The sequence below is a fragment of the Bos indicus x Bos taurus genome, chromosome 25, assembly GCF_003369695.1.
Source record: "Bos indicus x Bos taurus breed Angus x Brahman F1 hybrid chromosome 25, Bos_hybrid_MaternalHap_v2.0, whole genome shotgun sequence".
NCBI lineage: Eukaryota > Metazoa > Chordata > Mammalia > Artiodactyla > Bovidae > Bos > Bos indicus x Bos taurus.
The window spans coordinates 16,018,475-16,036,758 of NC_040100.1; the positions used below are offsets into that span (position 1 = coordinate 16,018,475).

Below are 18,284 nucleotides of genomic sequence, written 5' to 3' on the forward strand. Positions count from 1 at the left end.
TTAGTAAATTATTAGACTGTGCACTGAATAATATTGGTATAATATTTAAAGGAAAGAAAATGAATAGTGTTCCGTTTTTAGACTCAAACTCTGGACCAGACATTGCTGATCCAGACTCTAGATCAGACTGTGCTGATCTTGAATTTCTGAGATAATTGAAATATTCTACTTCTGTGCTAATCAGTACAGTGAAGCCATTGGCCATGTGTTGTTTTTGAGAACTTGAAATGCAGCTGGCTAGTTGCAACCAAGGAGATGAATTTTAAATCTTTAAAACAATTTTTTTTTTACACTGGTTTTTCCCATTGGTTTTTACATTGGTCCAGTGGTTAAGAATCTGCCTGCCGATGCAGGAGACACATGTTCGATCCCTGGTCTGGGAGGATCCCACATGCCGCAGGGCAGCTAAGCCTGTGCGCCACAACCGCTGGAGCCCAAACTCCCTAGAGCCTGTGCTCTGCGACAAGAGGAGCCACCACAATGAGAAGCCACACACCGCAACTAGAAAGTAGCCCCTGTTCGCCACAACCAGAGAAAGCCCATTCTAAGCAACAAAGACCCAGTGTAGCCAAAATAAATTAATTAGCTAAAAAATTTTAATTGAAGTATAGTTGATTTACAATGTTGTGTTGGTTTCTGCCATACAACAACATATGCATGCTAAATTGCTTCAGTCATGTCTGACTCTTTGCAGTCCTGTGGATTATAGCCCACCAGGCTCCTCTGTCCATGGGGTTCTCCAGGCAAGAATACTTGAGTGGGTTGCCATGCCCTCCTCCAGAGGATCTTCCCCACCCAGGGATTGAACCCACATCTCTTATGTCTTCTGCATTGGAAGACGGGTTCTTTACCGCTAGTGCCACCTGGGAAGCTATATATATATATATATATTCTTTTATCCTATATGTATATTATATAATGTATAGAATAAAAATATGTATATTATATAATATATACTTTTTCAGATTCTTTTCCAGATTCTTTTCAGTATATAATAAGATATTGAATATAGTTTCCCTGTGCTATAAATAGGTCTTTGTTATTTATCTATTGTATATACAGTGATGTATACCTGTTAATCCCAATTTATCCCTAAATAAATTCCTAATTTATCCCTCCCCCATCCCTTTCACCTTTGATAACCATAAGTTTGTTTTCTATGACTGTGAGTTTTATAAATAAGTTCATTTGTATCATTTTTTTAGATTCCACATATAAGTGATATCATATGATATTCGTCTTTTTCTGACTTATTTCACTTTGTGTGATAATCCCTAGGGGTCCATCCATGTTACTGCAAATGCATTATTTTATTCTTGTTTTGACTGAGTAGTATTCCATTGTGTGTAGGGGTGTGTGTGTGTGTGTGTGTGTGTGTGTATAAAAGCCACATCTTTCTTTCCATTGAATTTTAAATCTTAATGAATTTTAATTAATTTAAATTAAAATAGTCCCACTTGGCTAGTTGGTGTTGTATTGGACAGTACAGCTCTAGACAATGCAAAGAAGAGAATGCAAGTATTCACTACTTTAAGCATTATAAAACTAAATGTGCGCATATCAGAAACTAGGCAGAAGAGAGATCAGGAAAGGGAAACCATGAAGCAACAGTCAAGAAGTTGCTATATAAGAGGGGACTCCCGTGGTCCAGTGGTTAGGATACTGCACTTCTACTGCATGGGGTTCAATTCCTGGTTGGGGAACCAAGATTCCCGCATACTGCACGGTGCAGCCAAAAATAAATAAACAAAAGTTTCCAGCCACTGACATTAGAAAAAAGAAAAAAAAAAATTTTTTTTTAAATGGACTTCCCTGGTGGTTCAGCAGCTAATACTCCATGCCCCCAGTGCAGGGGGCCCAGATTCGATCCCTGGTCAGGGAACTAGATCCCACATGCTGCAGTAAGACCTGGCATGACCAAATAAATAAATATTTTTCTAAAAAAGGATTTATAATTGCCAACATTTACATAGAACTTATGATCTATTAAAAATGAGGCAACAGGCCTCAAATGGAGTCCATTTGTATTGAGCCAAGTCATTCAAACCAAAACTTAATACCTAACCTGATTATAATTTCAGCTGTTCCCAGGCATGAAAGTTTAAATTAACCAGTCTGGTGCTCGCTTCTGCAGCACATATACTAAAATTGGAACGATACAGAGGAGATTAGCATGGCCCCTGTGCAAGGATGACACGCAAATTCGTGAAGCGTTCCATATTTTTATGGAAGCAACCTAGATGCCCATCAGCAGATGAATGGATAAGAAAGCTGTGGTACATATACACAATGGAGTATTACTCAGCCATTAAAAAGAATACATTTGAAAAAAAAAAAAAAGAATACATTTGAATCAGTTCTAATGAGATGGATGAAACTGGAACCTATTATACAGAGTGAAGTAAGCCAGAAAGAAAAACACCAATGCAGTATACTAACGCATATATATGGAATTTAGAAAGATGGTAACAATAACCCTGTGTACGAGACAGCAAAAGAGACACTGATGTATAGATCAGTCTTATGGACTCTGTGGGAGAGGGAGAGGGTGGGGAGATTTGGGAGAATGGCATTGAAACATGTATAATATCATGTATGAAACAAGTCGCCAGTCCAGGTTCGATGCATGATACTGGATGCTTGGGGCTGGTGCACTGGGACGACCCAGAGGGAGGGTATGGGGAGGGAGGAGGGAGGAGGGTTCAGGATGGGGAACACAGGTATACCTGTGGTGGATTCATTTCGATATTTGGCAAAACTAATACAATATTGTAAAGTTTAAAAATAAAATAAAATTAAAAAAATAAATTAATTAATTAACCAGTCTGGAACTTCTTGATCAACACTAGTGAGGTAATTTCCTTGATAAGACTTCTATCTTTCCTGACCCCTGCCTGTAAGGAAATAATTGACTAAAATAATCCTTTTTTTTCTTTGACTAATCGCCTCCTCATCCTGCCCAACTTAGGCCTATAAAAGCCATCGATTTGTACAGCCCCTCAGAGCGCCTTTCTCCTGGCTAGGTGAGATGCTGCTGGATTCATGGGTTGTTTAATATAAAGCCAATTAGGTCCTCAGTTGAGTTTACTCTTTAACAGGTCGATGGCACAGCTACCCCTGGCTTAGCTCACCGAATCCTTAGGACAAGGCTAACCCTTTGCACAGCTCAGTAGCCTGAGGCACAGGAAGGTGGCATTTGTTGCCCAGGGTCACACACTCTGTCAGTGGCTGAGTCTCGGGGTCTGGCCCTAGGAAGTCTGGCCTCAGAGTCCTCTCCAACCATCATCTCACCACACATGACAGCTGACACCAAAATGACCATGAGCTACTAAATTTACAGCAACAAAAACAACTGTAGTTACAGTTGCTGCTGCTGCTGCTAAGTCGCTTCAGTCGTGGCCGACTCTGTGCGACCCCATAGACGGCAGCCCACTAGGCTCCTCTGTCCCTGGGATTCTCCAGGCAAGAACACTGGAGTGGGTTGCCATTTCCTTCTCCAATGCATGAAATGAAAAGTGAAAGTGAAGTCGCTCAGCCGTGTCCGACTCTTAGCAACCCCATGGACTGAAGCCCACCAGGCTCCTCCGTCCATGGGATTTTCCAGGCAAGAGTACTGGAGTGGGGTGCCATTGCCTTCTCCAGAGGGCCTAAAAAAGAGAGATGGCACTGACCTGGGAAGTGGGACAGGGCCAGTGGGTCAAATACTTTTCTATTGGAGCTAGAAGCCAGTGGATTAATGACAGGCAGGAAGGATAGTTCTAGAAACAGCAGAATTAACATGTTGTTGAGGAATATGGAGGCACCAGAAGAATTGAGACTAGAATAAATTAAGGAGATTAAAGAATGGTTCCTTTCCAGGACTAGGACTTGGCAGGGAAAGGGGAGGGAGGAGTATTACCCTCCATGATAAACACACTGTGCTTATAATATGCGTTACTTTGATAAAAATTGAGAAACCATTACATTCAATGATAAATTAGTAGTACATAAACACCCCTCTGACTAGATAAAAAGTCCCTGGGAGGGGGCAGGTGGCAGGGAGGGAAGGGCTGCCTGACTTGTCAGCCCTGTTCCTGGAGAGGGCTGTGGATGGGAGGAAAAGGCCCAGGCTTTGGAGGATTAGATGGGACATCACAACGCAGCTCATACACATCAGTTATTGTTTACTAGGCTCTTACTAAGGGACTGCCCCGCCCCCCTACACTATCTAATTTAATCTTCCTATGAACTTTGAAAAATATTATATGTATATATGTATATATTGGCTGTGCCACACAGCATGAGAGAATCTTAGCTCCCTGACCAGGGATCAGACTCGCAATGCCTTGCATTGCGAGGCAGGTTCTTAACCACTGGACCACCAGGGAAGTCCCTGAAGCGTGGAGTCTTAACCACTGGACCGCCAGGGAAGTCCCCAAAAATAGTATTATTGTCCCTATTTATAGATGAAGAAACTGAGTCAGAGAGATGACACAACTGACCCCAGGCCATGCGGACGGTAAGTGATGCAGTTCAGGTGCCAGTGATCCCTCATCTGAGGCTTCCTTGGCCTCAGGCTTAGGGGCAGGGAGGAGCAGGCTCCCATCTGCTTGGATGTCTGCCTGGAAACAGCCCCTCAGAGACCTGCAGGATATCAGAGCTGAAAGCCCAAACCCTGGGGAGGGCAGAAATATTATCTTCATAGAACACAAGTCGCTTGCCCCGCTCTAGCACCTTCAGACTCTGAAGACCTCACGGGACTTCCTGGAGGTCTGTGGGCTGGGTGCATACTTCACAATTACAGGCACACCCAGTGCTCACAGCTCCACCTTCGTCTGGTCCCTTTCAGCAGTCTTGCTTCAATGGCACAATTCTTCACCCTATGCCTTCTTCCTTCTCTCAGCCAGAGAACTCCTTGTCAGCCAGTAAACATCACTGAGCACCTACTGTTTACCGAGCAAGCCAACGAGGGTTCCCTGGTGACCCAGTGGTTAAGAATCCACCTTGCAATGCAAGGAACGCCAGTTTGATCCCTGGTTCAGGAAGATCCCACAGGCCGCGGGCAACTGAGCCCATGCACCACAACTCATGAGCCAGCACTCTGGAGCCCATGAGCTACAAGTACTGACCCCACAAGCCACAGTTAGTAAAACCAGCGTGCCCTAGAGTCTGTGCTTGGAAACAAGAGAAGCCACCACAATGAGAAGCTTGCGTACCACAACTGGAGAGTAGCCCCTGTTCGCCAAAACTAGAGAAAGCCCATGTGCATCAACAAAGACCCAGCGAAACCAAAACTAAAAAAAAAGTAAATAAAAAGTGCCATAGAAAGCAGGGGTAGGGGCTGGGACATGCAGGCTGGGGTGAGGGGAGAGCAGTTTTAGCCCCCCCCCCCCCCCCGCACAATACCGTAGAGTAGCCAGGCCTTTAAGACGTACTGAGAAGGCGACACTTGACCCATGTAGATAACGGGTAAGAGCCTTCTAGGCAGCTTCACAAATGGCACAAAGGCCTCCGGGCTCAGATTCTCCAGGGACAGCTTGGAGGCCTGGGTGGCAGGAGCAGAGGGAATGAGGGCAGGAAGGGAGGGAGGGTCAGATTGACGTGGCCTTGTTGTCCACTTTGAGGACTTGGGCTTTTGCTGTGGGTGGCTGTCTCAGAGTTTAGGGTAGGGGATGGGTGAGATCAGATGTTTGACCCGGGCCCCTCTGGCTGCTCCTTGGCTAAGAGCCCAAAGGAGGTGATGAAAGACAAGGCTGAGAGCAGGGAGACAACAGTGAAGGTGGGGGAAGAGTAATCAGATTCTAGGTCTTTCTATTATCTTTTGTGTGTGTGTGTGTCGGGGGAGGTATGCCACAGGGCTTGCAAGATCTTAGTTCTCTGACCAGAGATCAAAGCCGTGTCCTTGGCAGTGAAAGCCTAGAGTCTTAACCACTGGACTGCCAAGGAATTTCAAGTATGTTCTTTTATTTCGAAATTTTTCAGATAAAAGTCCCAAGAATAATATAGTGAACACCCGCAGATCTTTCACATGTCTTCACCACTTAAAAAAAAAAAAAAAAATCCTTTCATTAGATGCCTGAGCACGTAATGGGCTTCCCTGGTGGCTCAGAGGTAAAGAATTTGCCTGCAATTCAGGAGACGTAGGTTTGATCCCCGTTTCGGGAGGATATCCTGGAGAAGAAAATGACAACCCACTCCAGTATTCGTACCTGCGAAATCCCATGGACAGAGGAATCTGGTGGGCTACAGTCCATGAGGTGGCAAAGATTGTCAGACACAACTCAGTAACTAAACGACAAAGAATAGGGTAGAATAGAAGAAAAGAAGAGAAGAATGATGAAATTCCATTTTCAGAAGGGTATATGGATACATGTTAAAAACTCAGAAGCTCTGAGTCCTCTTTGTTCCTGACTTAGGGGAAACATAATGACGCCATTCACCTTTTTGGTAATGACCACTAACTAGAAACCTTTTTTTTTCTTCTTTTATGGGCACCTGCGAAGAGATTTGCAAGATACGCGTTTCTGCTTTCTCATTTTGAAGTCGAGTTCTTTCTGCTTTCTCATTTTGAAGTCGAGTTCTTCTCAAATATCAGGCCAGGTGCTAAATATATAGAGGGAAATGGTGGCTTAGGAAAATGTTAAGATATATTCGATAACCGGTTTGTTATCAAAATTTATAATGCAGGAACAGCGAGTTGGAAGAGAGGAAAAGGGCAAGGTCTGGGGGGAAGGGGATGGAGCTTCCAGGCTCCGCCCCCATCTCGCCCCATCTCTGCATGTTCATCAACCTGGAAGCCCCCTCACTTCATATTATTTTTCCATATGTGCTTTGTTTTTATCTTCCAAATTTTTAAATTTTCTATTGTTATTATTGTGTGTGTGAAACTGTTGAAGAGGAACTTGCTGGATTATGCACCATGATGCCTACATTCTTTAAACATGTTATTTCCTTCAAACTAGGAATATAGCCATAATATGCTTATCAAATTTAAGGAATTAATGTTACCTCAACAACATTATTATCTATTCTACAGTCTAGTCAAGTTTTGCCAGTTATCCCTTGGTGTCCTTTACAGCATCTTTTTTTTTCCGGTTGACGATCGCATATTGCATTTAGTCCTCAAGTCTCTACTCTTAAATTCTGAAAGAGTGTCTCAGGCTTTCTTTGTTCTTCCTGCCACTGACATTTTTGAAGAGTAAGGGACAGTTGGTTTTGTAAAGTGCCCTTCAACTTGGATCTGCCTGATATTTCTCAGTGATTAGATTCAGGTTTTGCATTTGTTTGCTAAGACAGAAGCGACCCTTCTCAGTGCATCATATCTGGAGCCTTTTGTTGGGTTTGTCCCATCACTGGTGATGTGAACTTTGATCGCTCTGGTAAGATAGTGTCTGTTAGTTTTTTCCACTGTAAAGTTGCTGCTGCTGCTGCTGCTAAGTCACTTCAGTCGTGTCCAACTCTGTGCGATCCAATGGACGGCAGCCCACCAGGCTCCTCCATCCCTGGGATTCTCCAGGCAAGAACACTGGAGTGGGTTGCCATTTTCTTCTCCAATGCATGGAGGTGAAAAGTGAAAGTGAAGTCGCTCAGTCATGTCCGACCCTCAGCGACCCCATGGACTGCCGCCTTCCAGGCTCCTCCGTCCATGGGATTTTCCAGGCAAGAGTACTGGAGTGGGGTGCCATTGCCTGTAAAGTTGCTACTTTCCCTTAATGAATACATAGCTTGTGGACTATAAATACATAGCTTTAACACTATAAAAACACCTTATGTGCATGCCACACCTCCCTGCTCCAGTTTCACCCAATGGTTTTAAATATTCATTCTTATCTGAATCCATTATTATTATGTTGGTTGTAACTTGGTCTTTTTATCTTTATTATCATTATTTTAAATATCTATTTATTTGGCCACACCAGGTCCTAGTTGTGGCAAGCAGGAATTTTTTTTAGTTCCAATGTACAAATTCTTAGTTGTGCCCTGTGGTATCTTAGATCCCTCACCAGGGGCTGAACCCCTGCCCCCTGCAGTGGGAGCTGGGAGTCTTAACCACTGGACCGCCAAGGTCCCTCTTGTCTTTTTGATAGTAGTCATTCTGACAGGTGCGAGGTGATAATCTCATTGTGGTTTTGATTTGCATTTCCTTGATGATTAGTGATATTGAACATCTTTTCATATGTCTGTTGGCCATCTGTATGTCTTCTTTGAAAAAATGCCTATTTGAGTCCTCTGCCCATTTCTATTCTTTTTGAGTTTTCTTTTTCCTCTGCCCATTTTTTTTTTTTTTTTTAAATTTGCCGCCGCCGCAGCCACCGCTGCCGCGCCGCTTCTTCCGTCAAACCGGCTCAAGAGACCCGACCAGCCTCCTCTGCCCATTTTTAAATCAGATTTTTTTGTTGTTGTTATTGAGTTGCATGAGTTCCTTATGTATTTTGGATATTAACTCCTTATCAGATGCATGATTTGCAAATATTTTCTCCTATTCTGTAGGTTGTCTTTTTGTTTTGTTGATGGTTTCCTTTGTGGCTAAGCTTTCTAGTTTGATGTAGTCCTATTGACTTTTGCTTTTAATGTCAAATCTAAAAAGTCATTGTCAACACCAATGTCGAGATTATCATCTATATTTTCTTCTAGGAGTTTTATGATTTCAAGTCTTACATTCAAGTCTTTAAATTATTTTGAGTTTACTTTTGCCTATGGTGTGAGAAAGTAGTCCAGTTTGTCTCTTTTGTAAGTAGTATAGTTTTCCCAACACCATTTAATGAGGAGGCTCTTTTCTCTATAGCATATTCTTGACTCATTTGTCATAGGTTAATTGACAGATTGATTAATTAATTAAGTGTGAGTTTGTTTCTGGGCTCTCTATTCTGTTTCATTGGTCTATGTCTCTGTTTTTATGCCAGTGCCATGCTGTTTTGATTACTGGAGCATGAGATATAGCTTGAAATCAGGGAACAAGATAGTTCTTGGCGTTCATCGTATACTTTCCAGGCTCCAGCCCTGGGATCAGCCGTTTTCCAAGGAGTCTGGTGGAAGAGGCAATCCACCTCAGCCCAGAGCACACTTGCACACTCTTGCTATGTCTGCGTATGTCCATGCATGCTCAGTCTCTAAGTTGTGTCCACCTCTTTGTGACCCTATGGCCTGTAGTCCACCAGGCTCTTCTGCCCATGGAATTCTCCAGGCAAGAATACTGGAGGGGGTTGCCATTTCCTTCTCCAGGGGATCTTCCTGACCCAGGGATCGAACCCTCATCTGTATTGGCAGGTACATTCTTTTATCACTGAGCCGCCTGTTAAGCCCACACTCTTGCTGATATGCCAACAGTTCATGGTCCTGGCCGTTCTACATCCAGGCAGTTTCTCAAGGTTGTGTTGACAGAGAGTAACGCTGAGGGATGAAGTAACGTCTCCCTTCAGGACAAAGGGCAAGTTTGCTTACCACTTACTCAAAAAGAAGGAAATTCTCCAAGCTCAGAGTTCCTTAGCTGTGGGGCAAGCCTCTCCATGTTCACCCCTGTGCAAATCAGAGGTGAGCAGAACTGAAGCAGATGCAGCTCACCTGCTGTTTGCTGAGTGATGAGTGGTGGGTTTCTGCTTCTCTGACTCAGGAGTCTCATGTCTTTGTCAGACTGACTCGTTAGCTTGTGAGTTGGGTACAATCCCAGGCCCTGATATTGGCCTGTTTCAGTCACACGTCATGTACATGTATTATTACTTGTGCAACATAACAATCCCTGGAGGAGGAAATGGCAACCCACTCCAGTATTCTTGCCTGGGAAATCCCATGGATGGAGGAGCCTCTCGGGCTACAGTCCATGTGATCATAAAGAGTTGTACACAACTGGGTGACTGAGCACAACATATATATCAGTTTTGATTTTTTAAAAAAGAAAGGCAAAAAAAGAAAAGAAAAAGTCGTATATATACCAAAAGTCAAAGCTTACAGATTAAAGGAAAGTGAGAAAACAGCAACCACCCAAAGAAGGAAATAGAGAACTCTGCTCATTCCTACCCAACAAAATTTGTTAATCCCTCTGTAGATGTCTTTTCAGTGTCTTCCATGTAGATTCCCACATTTTTATTAGTCTTCTGCAAAAATAAGATCATAGCATAATGGGAGGGGGCTCAAGAGTGAGGGGGTATATGTATACTTCTAGCAGATTCATGTTGCTGCACAGCAGAATGCAACGTGACATTGTAAAGCAATTATCCTCCAATTAAAATGAAAAAAGGAGGGGGTTCCCTGGTGGCTCAGTGGTAAAGAATCCACTTGCCAATGCAGGAGGCACAGGTTCGATCCCTGATCTGGGAAGATCCCACATGCTGTGGGACAACTAAAGCCCATACACCACAACTATTGAGCCTGTGCTCTAGAGCCCCGGAGGTGTAGCTACTGAGCCCACGTGCAGCAGCTACTAAAGCCCGCGTGCCCTAGAGCCCGTGCTCCGCAACAAGAGAAGCCACCGTAGTGAGAAGCTCAAGTACCACCCACTGGAGAGTAGCCCCCACTCCCTGCAACTAGAGAAAAGCCTGTGCAGCAACGAAGACCCAGCGCAGCTACAAGTGATTAAATAAATACAAAGTTTTAAAAATTAAAAACAAAAAGATGATAGCGTATTCGGTGCTTAATAACCACTTTGATTTAGTCGGGCAGTCCATCCCTGGGGCTGTTGCAGTGACCACTTCCCACTTCTTGAGAAGTCCAGAGCCTACCAGGAATTTCACGCAGCCTGCAAAGCCTCTCACTGCCCCTAGCCAGAGTCAAGGGCTTCCTCTCGCCCTGGTATTTCCTGGGAGCTCCTGGGGCAGAAGTGCTAGCCTTGGGGGCGCACCTAACAGCTTGGGGACCACAAAGGCAAAGGAAACCGCCTTCCCCTCCCATCTCCTCCTCCACACCCCTTGGTTTTCAAGCACCCATCTCCACCATAGGGTGGTGCCATAGCGTCATCTGCTCTGACCCCTATACCTGTTCCAGAGTCACCAGCTTGCCATCCCATTTTCTAGTGAAGATCCAGGAATCCCCATTCCAGAACCCGCCCACCATCCCCACCTGCTGCAGCTGAGACCCCAGAGCCCCTGTCATCACCTGGGACCCTGAAAAAGTGAGTGATGCCTCTCTCATCACACGGCAATGTAGGAGCGGGGAGGGTGGGGCAGGATGCTGGGTGAGGTGGGTGGAGCCAGGGGCCACTTCCTTTCCCCTTGGGGCCCCTGACAGCCAGTCTTGCCCCAGCTTCAGGAGGAGTTGGAGCAGCCTGGTCGCAGCCCTGTGCCCTTTTCAAGTGAGCTGGTAAGCGGTGGGACGTGGTGGGGCAGGGGCCTCAGTGGACCTGGGAATGTGCCTCTGGTTTGAGAAGACCTTGCCGGATAATGGGAAAAAAGGATGAGGAGCCATTGGAGCTGCATGGGGTCAGGGCAGGGCAGGATGGGGTGGCAATGGCTACAGCGCACCGAGAGGTCCTGAGGGATAGAGTTGATGGGGGTGCTGCCAGTATCTTGTTATTTCTGACACTAGTGAAAGCAAGGGTGGAAAAAGCCGTTGAACCGCAGAGTTCGGCCCGGCAGTTGGCAGGGAAGTGGGCAGGAGGGGAGGGCCTGGCTCGGTCCTCCCCCTGCCCGCAGATCCTTATGTGTTCTACTTCTCCAACTTCCCCACCCGCAGGTCCCAACTCCTGCTCACGCCCGTTGCTTTGGAAATGATCCTGCTTCTCCTCCTCTTCGGGAGCATGGGGGCAGAAAACGTGACTGAAGTGTCTTCAAGAAGCTCTCCTTTGTGGACATCTAAAACCACAATAGCCTCTCTTTCTTCGGTCTCTGAGACCCTAACTTTCAACTCAGTGACAACCAGTCTTACAACAAACGAGGTCTCTAAGATGAGTGATAACCCTGAGCACCAGACCTTACCGCCTTCCTCGATTCCCTATATAGCCGATGTGGTGTCCTCTCCTGAAACTTCCCCCACTGCCAGCAGGGGCAGTCCTGTATCTGAGTCAACAATCTCCAAGGAAGATTCAAGCAAGAAATCAATAAAGCTCATGAAAACCCCTGATGCCACCAGCACACCTGGTGTCTCAGTAATGAAACCTACAGGATTCCCTACTATGACTAGTGAAACCATGGCAACTAGCCCTCTGGAGACCTCCAGTGCGACCAGCAAAGTCCTATTAACTATGGCAACTAGCTCTCTGGAGATCTCTGGTGGGACCAGTAGACCTCCTGTCTCCATGGCAACGAGCTCTTTGGACACCTCCAGTGGGACCAGCGAAGTCCTGTTAACTATGGCAACTAGCTCTCTGGATATCTCTGGTGGGACCAGTAGACCTCCTGTCTCCATGGCAATGAGCTCTTTGGACACCTCCAGTGGGACCAGCGAAGTCCTGTTAACTATGGCAACTAGCTCTCTGGAGATCTCTGGTGGGACCAGTAGACCTCCTGTCTCCATGGCAACGAGCTCTCTGGACACCTCCAGTGGGACCAGGGAACCCCTTGTCACCACGGCAACTAGCTCTGTGAAGACCATCAGTATGACCAGTGGATCCCCTGTCATCATGAAAACTAGCTCTCCTAAGACCTCCAAGGGAAGTGGACTCCTGGTCACCACGCCAGCTACCTCTCTCAAGACTCCCATGGCGACCACTGGCTCCACTGGCCATGAAGTAACAACATTCAGCCCCAATACCTCCACAAACGTAAGCAGGAGGGACAAACTAATTCCACCTCAGGGGACAAAAGGCACCTTGCTGGTGGCTGTGCTTGTGGCCCTGCTGGTGGTCGTTGTCCTCGTGGCCTTAATCCTGTTGTGGCTCCGGCGACAGAAGCGGAAGACAGGAGTCCTGACACTGGGCGGCGGTGGGAAACGCAATGGGGTGGTAGATGCCTGGGCTGGGGTCGCCCGGGTGCCTGATGAGGAGGCCATGACAGCCACAGAGGGAGCGTCTCGGGGGAACAACGACTCTGATGGCCCCCACAGGGAGGGGTCTGGCCAGCGACCCACACTCACCACTTTCTTTGGTAGACGGAAGTCTCGCCAGGGCTCCATGGCGCTGGAGGAGCTAAAGGCAGGGCCAGCCTCCAGCTTAACGGGGGAAGAGGAGCCGCTGGTGTGCAACGAGGATGAAGGTGCAGAGGCCCCTACTTCTAATGGGCCAGAAGCGAGAGAGGTGAAGACCCCTTAAGGCTCGAGAATCTCAAGACTGGAGTTCAGAACCATTCCCGCTTTTATCACCTTCCCTCCCATTATCGCCACGAGGTTGATATCCAACATCCTCATCCGTCACCCAGCATTTGCACCCAGCACTCTTTGGATTTTAACACAGCATCTTCAGCCTTAATCTTCATTCAGCTTCTTAACCCTGGCTCTTCTAGCCAGCATCCACCCCCAGCACCTAGACCAGGGCCTACACCCACTGAACACTTGCAGATGGAACGAATGAAACTTCCTCATCAACACCTACTTCTCCCCATCACATTTTCTCCACATTTTGGTCCTTGAAACTAGCCGCTGAGTCTCTGGAAACGCCAGACTTCCTGGATTGGTGATTTCTCAGCGGGTTCCCCACAGATATCAGAGTCTAGGAAGAAGGAATTGGCAACCCAGCAAGCTCCCACTTCAGGATTACTCTGGAAAGTATATTTGGCCCCATGGATTAGAACATTTGTACCGGATTAGCCCATGAACTGCCTGTAACTCTGGGTGCCAGTGGTCTGTGCCAGGCCAGCCTCGGGGTGCTTTCAGTGTATCTATGACAGCGCCAGGCCCCTAGACTGGCCCATGGTCCCAGCTGCCACACTCCCCCCACCTCTGGACAGAGGCGGCCAGAGGCTTCGGTTGTTTCTCCTCCCAAGAGCAGAGGTGAGAAGTTTCTGGGCAGGTGTAGTTCTTAGAAGTCTTGGTGTCTGCGTGGGTCCACTCATGCGTGCGGTTTGTGTGCAGGAGGCGAGGACTTGGTGATGTTTGTGACGGACAGTGGGAAGTAGTACAGACAGTGTGAGGGAGGGGGCAGGAAGGGCTGCAGAGGCTGGGGAGATGCCACCCTGAGGAGGTGCTGAGAACATAGGCACCCTTGTCTTTGCTCAGATGGGTGGAGGTGGAAGATTTAATTCTGTCTGTGGCCTGGCTCGCGAGAAAGACTGCATGTGTGACTGAGCGTCGTTCTTCAACTCAGCCTCAAAGTACCCCGTAACCCCTACCCCTATCCCCTCTTCCCCTCCCCCACCCCTCCAGTCACACCCTCCCCCACTTCCCACCCCCGACTCTTTCATCCATCATCCCCTGCCCTCCCCCACCACCCCGCCAATGCGCACACTGAGTCCCAGGACTCGCTGATGCTGTTACCCGTTTAATTGTTTGTGAGAGAGGGAGCTGTGACAGGTCCCAGAATCAGGAGCATCCCTGTGGCTCTGGGATGGAGAAAAGGGGGCAAGACCCAGCTGCACTATCTCTGAGACCAGCCCACGCCAGTACCCTGGGCACCATGTGGACCCAGAGGCCGTTGGTATTTCCCCAGAACAAAGAGGATTTGCAAAGAGGAAGTTGTTGAGTTAAGAGGAGCAATGACCAAGAGCAGACATACTGACCTACGAAAGGAGAGGCCAAGAGACACCATGGTGGTGTAACTGCCAGGTGGTTTGGATCAGAGGGGATGTGGGAGACAGGGAAAGGGCTGGGTCAGTCAGTTCATGGGAGGGTGGGGGAGAGATGGGGAGAGAAGTGGCAGAAAGTGGCCAGGGACCCACCCAGAATTGTGCCACCCAAACGTGGGCAAGTGGGGGTGGAAATCTAGTCTTCCCCACACTTGTCTGGGTGCCTTTTTTTTTTTTTTGGCCATGCCGTGCAAGCAGGAGGGATCTTAGTTCCCCAACCAAGTATGGAACCCACACCCTTTGTCAAATAAATAAATAAAAAATAAAATATTTAAAATACTAATTTTGTCCTGATGGTAAAATAATATTTTTCCTCTTTTGCAAAATTGCCAGCACTCTCTAGTATCTTAAATAACAGAATTCTCTCACACACCCAACCATATATGGTGTCTTATTCTTTATCTTATATTTTAAAACGCATGTTCCTATTTTATTTTCAAAAGCGCACATTATAATCAGTTACAAATACAGCTTTGTCATCCAGTGCAAATTCCAGGTGGACGAGGATTTTGGTCTTGAAAAATCTATTCATGTAATTCACTTCTCCAGACAGGAAAAGGGTCTCAAAACATGGTTCGAAGGATATTTCATTTCTAAAAGTGGATATTTACACTTCATTTTCCTCTGCATCCATAAGTCTGCTCCTGTTCTGGGAAGGTTTGGGGCCCAGCCATTAGCCATCAGAAAACTCAGGCTATTCTGGAGATCGTCTGTGTATCCCCAGCAACAAGCTGCCAGTGGGTGTCTTCAGGACAGCTAGCCAGGCCATGGCCAGACCTGGGGTGCTTATCAAACCTGCCTGCCCAGCTCATGTCTTCAGGACAGCGAGCCAGACCATGGCCCAGATCCCCAATGCTCCCAGACATGGAGAGGGCCACATACTCACTCCTGCATTTGCGCACGCTCTGCCTGAAGCCCGCCCACACCCCGTCTTGCCCACCCCACACGCATCTTGACTTCCCTCCAACCTCCTCTTAACCATCAAGATGTTGCTCAAATGTCACCGCCTTTGTGAAGCCGCCCTAGCTGCCTCCATGCCCAGCAAAGGGTTGCTCCTCCACTCCAACAGTGCCTCAAGTGACAGTAGGAACAACTGGGCTGTCATCATGCGAAGGTGTCCCCTGTTCCTGTCGTCTTTATGACTCCAGATTCTGGAGCCTGGCATGCTTACCTAATATGTGTTTACTGAATGGAGGAGCAAATGAATGAAAGAATGAGCAAACAATGTTTTTCATGTAAGCCATGGCAGGATCAGATGTCTTTTGACTTTGTCTTTTGCAGGTACAAAGTTAATTATTAGAGACATAGCACAACAATAAGTGGGAGAGCACGTGGAGAGACAGTTTGTTTAGTTAACACAGAAGCAAGGCAGAGATGCACACCCAGAGAGAAAGGGTGGGGGCGTCCCCGCTGTGAGGAGGAGCCAGATCGGTTTTTTGACTGAAACTGGCATCCAGGAGCACGGCCTGAAGGCAGTGCGACCGGAGATGGGAGTATCAGCCTAGTTCAAGTTAGATAGGGTGGGAGTTTGGTCTAAGGCAAAAGAAGAGGTCAGGCTTGAAATATATTTATCCAGAGAATAAGATGTGTAGAACTAATTGACTATTGAGATGATAGTCAGGAGGAAGAATGAGGTTAAACTCCAAGGTTTCTGTCTTGGGAGACAAAGATGCTGACATAATTATGTGAAAATGCAGAGAGATGAGCAGTTTGGGGAGAAAACATGAGTATTTATGTACTTATGTATTTATGTACTTATGTATTTATTTATATTTTGGCTGCTCTGCACAGCTTGTAGGACATCAATTCCCCAACCAGGGGAATTGAACCCCAGGCCACCGCAGTGAAAATGCTGAATCCTAACCACTAGTGACCAGGGAACTCTCCATGAGTTTGTTTTTAGAACTGTCAGGAGGGATATTAGAAGTAGAGACCTGAAATTTTGGAGGGATCAGAGCTGGAGAATAAAGAGTCATCTGAGTTTGCATAGCAATTTAAATAATGGCACTGATGGATAAATGCATAAACTATCATTCATTGTGTAGAATGAGAAAAGGAGAGAGCTGTGGAGAGAATATTCTTGTGTTAGGGCAAGCTAATTGCTATTAATAAGCAACTGCCAAATCTCAGGGGTAGAACTCAAAAGAAGCTTTTTCTTGCTTATGCAACAATTTAGTGTTGGTATTTGGAGGGCAACCTTCCACGAGGTTACTCAGGGACCCAGGCTCCTTCTATCTTATGGCTCTGCCATTCCTAGGGAGGATAATGGGAAGACTGGAAGGGGCCTGTATCATTTTTGCTCACATTCCACCAGACAGAATTCAGTCACATGGTGGTCTCTTTTCCTGGGGGGCTGGGAAATGTAGTTTAGCTGTGTACTCAGGAGGGAAGGGGCTTCCCAGGTGGTGGGAGTGGTAAAGAATCTGCCTGCCAATGCAGGAAGAGACACGAGTTCAATCCCTGGGTCAGGAAGATTCCCCTAGAAGAGGGCACAGCAACCCACTGCAGTATTCTTGCCTGGAGAATCCCATGGACAGAGGAGCCTGGCGGGCTACAGTCCATAGCGTCGCAAAGTTGGACACGACTGAAGCGACTTAGCATGTATGCTCGCCAGGAGGGAAAGAGGAACAGTCCTCACCACACTGAGGGGACACCACAATTTGAGGAAGAAGGATCTGCAGGAGACAGAAGAGAGCCTCGAGGAGAGAAACCAAGAGAAAATGACGTCTAGGGGAAAAAAAGGGAGAAATGGTTCGAAGAAGGGCTGTCAGGAGCTAGCCTGGACTAGAGAGAGGCAAGCAAGGACGGAAGTGCAACAATGGAGCTCGAGCTTGAGCTCTTTCCGTTTTGTGCCGCAGGACCCTTGCTTGCCTCATGTGAGTCCAGGTCCTGCTGGGGTCGAGTGCTGCAGAGGCAGAAATCAGAGAAGTCTGGGAAGAGGCCAGGGTCTAGCAATCAGTCAATGGTCCCAGCAACCTTAGCAGGTGGTTCCAATGAAGAATTGGAATCTCCAGCACTTCTGGAACAGGAACCTGCCTGAAGTCCCAGTACCATAATTGGCAGTTTCCTGGTTTTATTGTTCAGAAGCCCGGCTCTAATCTGTTTGGGGGCCTGAAAGTACTTTGGGAAGAAGGAAGGGAAGGGAAGTGGCTATATGCTGAGTTTCTACTCTGTGTCACCCGTGAAGTTTTTCACTTGAGTCTCAGCTGAAACCATGAGGATGGTATCACCCCATTTTACAGCTAAGGAAATGGAGGAACAGAAAAAGGTCAAGAGGTATCTGAGATCAAAAAGGGTGGACGTAGGATCTCCCCAGTGCACCATCAGAAAGGCTCTCCAGGGGCTTCCCGGGTGGCTCAATGGTATTAATAAAGAACCCACCTGCCAATGCAGGAGACACGGGTTTGATCCTGGATCTGGGAAGATCCCACACGGGGAGGAGCAACTAAGCCCGTGTACCACAACAACTGAGCCCATGTGCCCTAGAGCCCGAGCCCTGCAACAAGAGAAGCCACCGCAATAAGCCCATGCAGTGAAACTAGAGACTAGACCCCGCTCACCACAACGAACACCCAGCACAGCCAAAAATAAATAAATAAAATTATTATTATTATTATTATTTATAAAAACGCTGTCCAGCCCTCAGAGGGACCACAGGCC

General features: G+C 46.9%; 1 protein-coding gene and 1 non-coding gene across 2 annotated transcripts; both read left to right on the forward strand.

Moving 5' to 3' along the window:
• Positions 1-2,118: 2,118 nt before the first annotated feature.
• LOC113884034 lies at positions 2,119-2,225 on the forward strand. The gene has a single exon (XR_003508787.1). It is a non-coding gene; the product is annotated as a U6 spliceosomal RNA (small nuclear RNA).
• Positions 2,226-11,194: 8,969 nt separating this feature from the next.
• On the forward strand, positions 11,195-14,907 carry SPN (sialophorin). Its single transcript, XM_027527590.1, has 2 exons — positions 11,195-11,271; positions 11,644-14,907. Exon 2 carries the CDS (start codon positions 11,678-11,680, stop codon positions 13,154-13,156), a length of 1,479 nt encoding a protein of 492 aa, XP_027383391.1. The 5' UTR covers positions 11,195-11,271; positions 11,644-11,677; the 3' UTR covers positions 13,157-14,907.
• The last annotated feature ends 3,377 nt before the right edge of the window (positions 14,908-18,284 follow it).

Coding starts and splice junctions, on each gene's coding strand:
- SPN (XM_027527590.1), top strand. CDS start 11,678: ATGATCCTGCTTCTCCTCCTCTTCGGGAGCATGGGGGCAGAAAACGTG.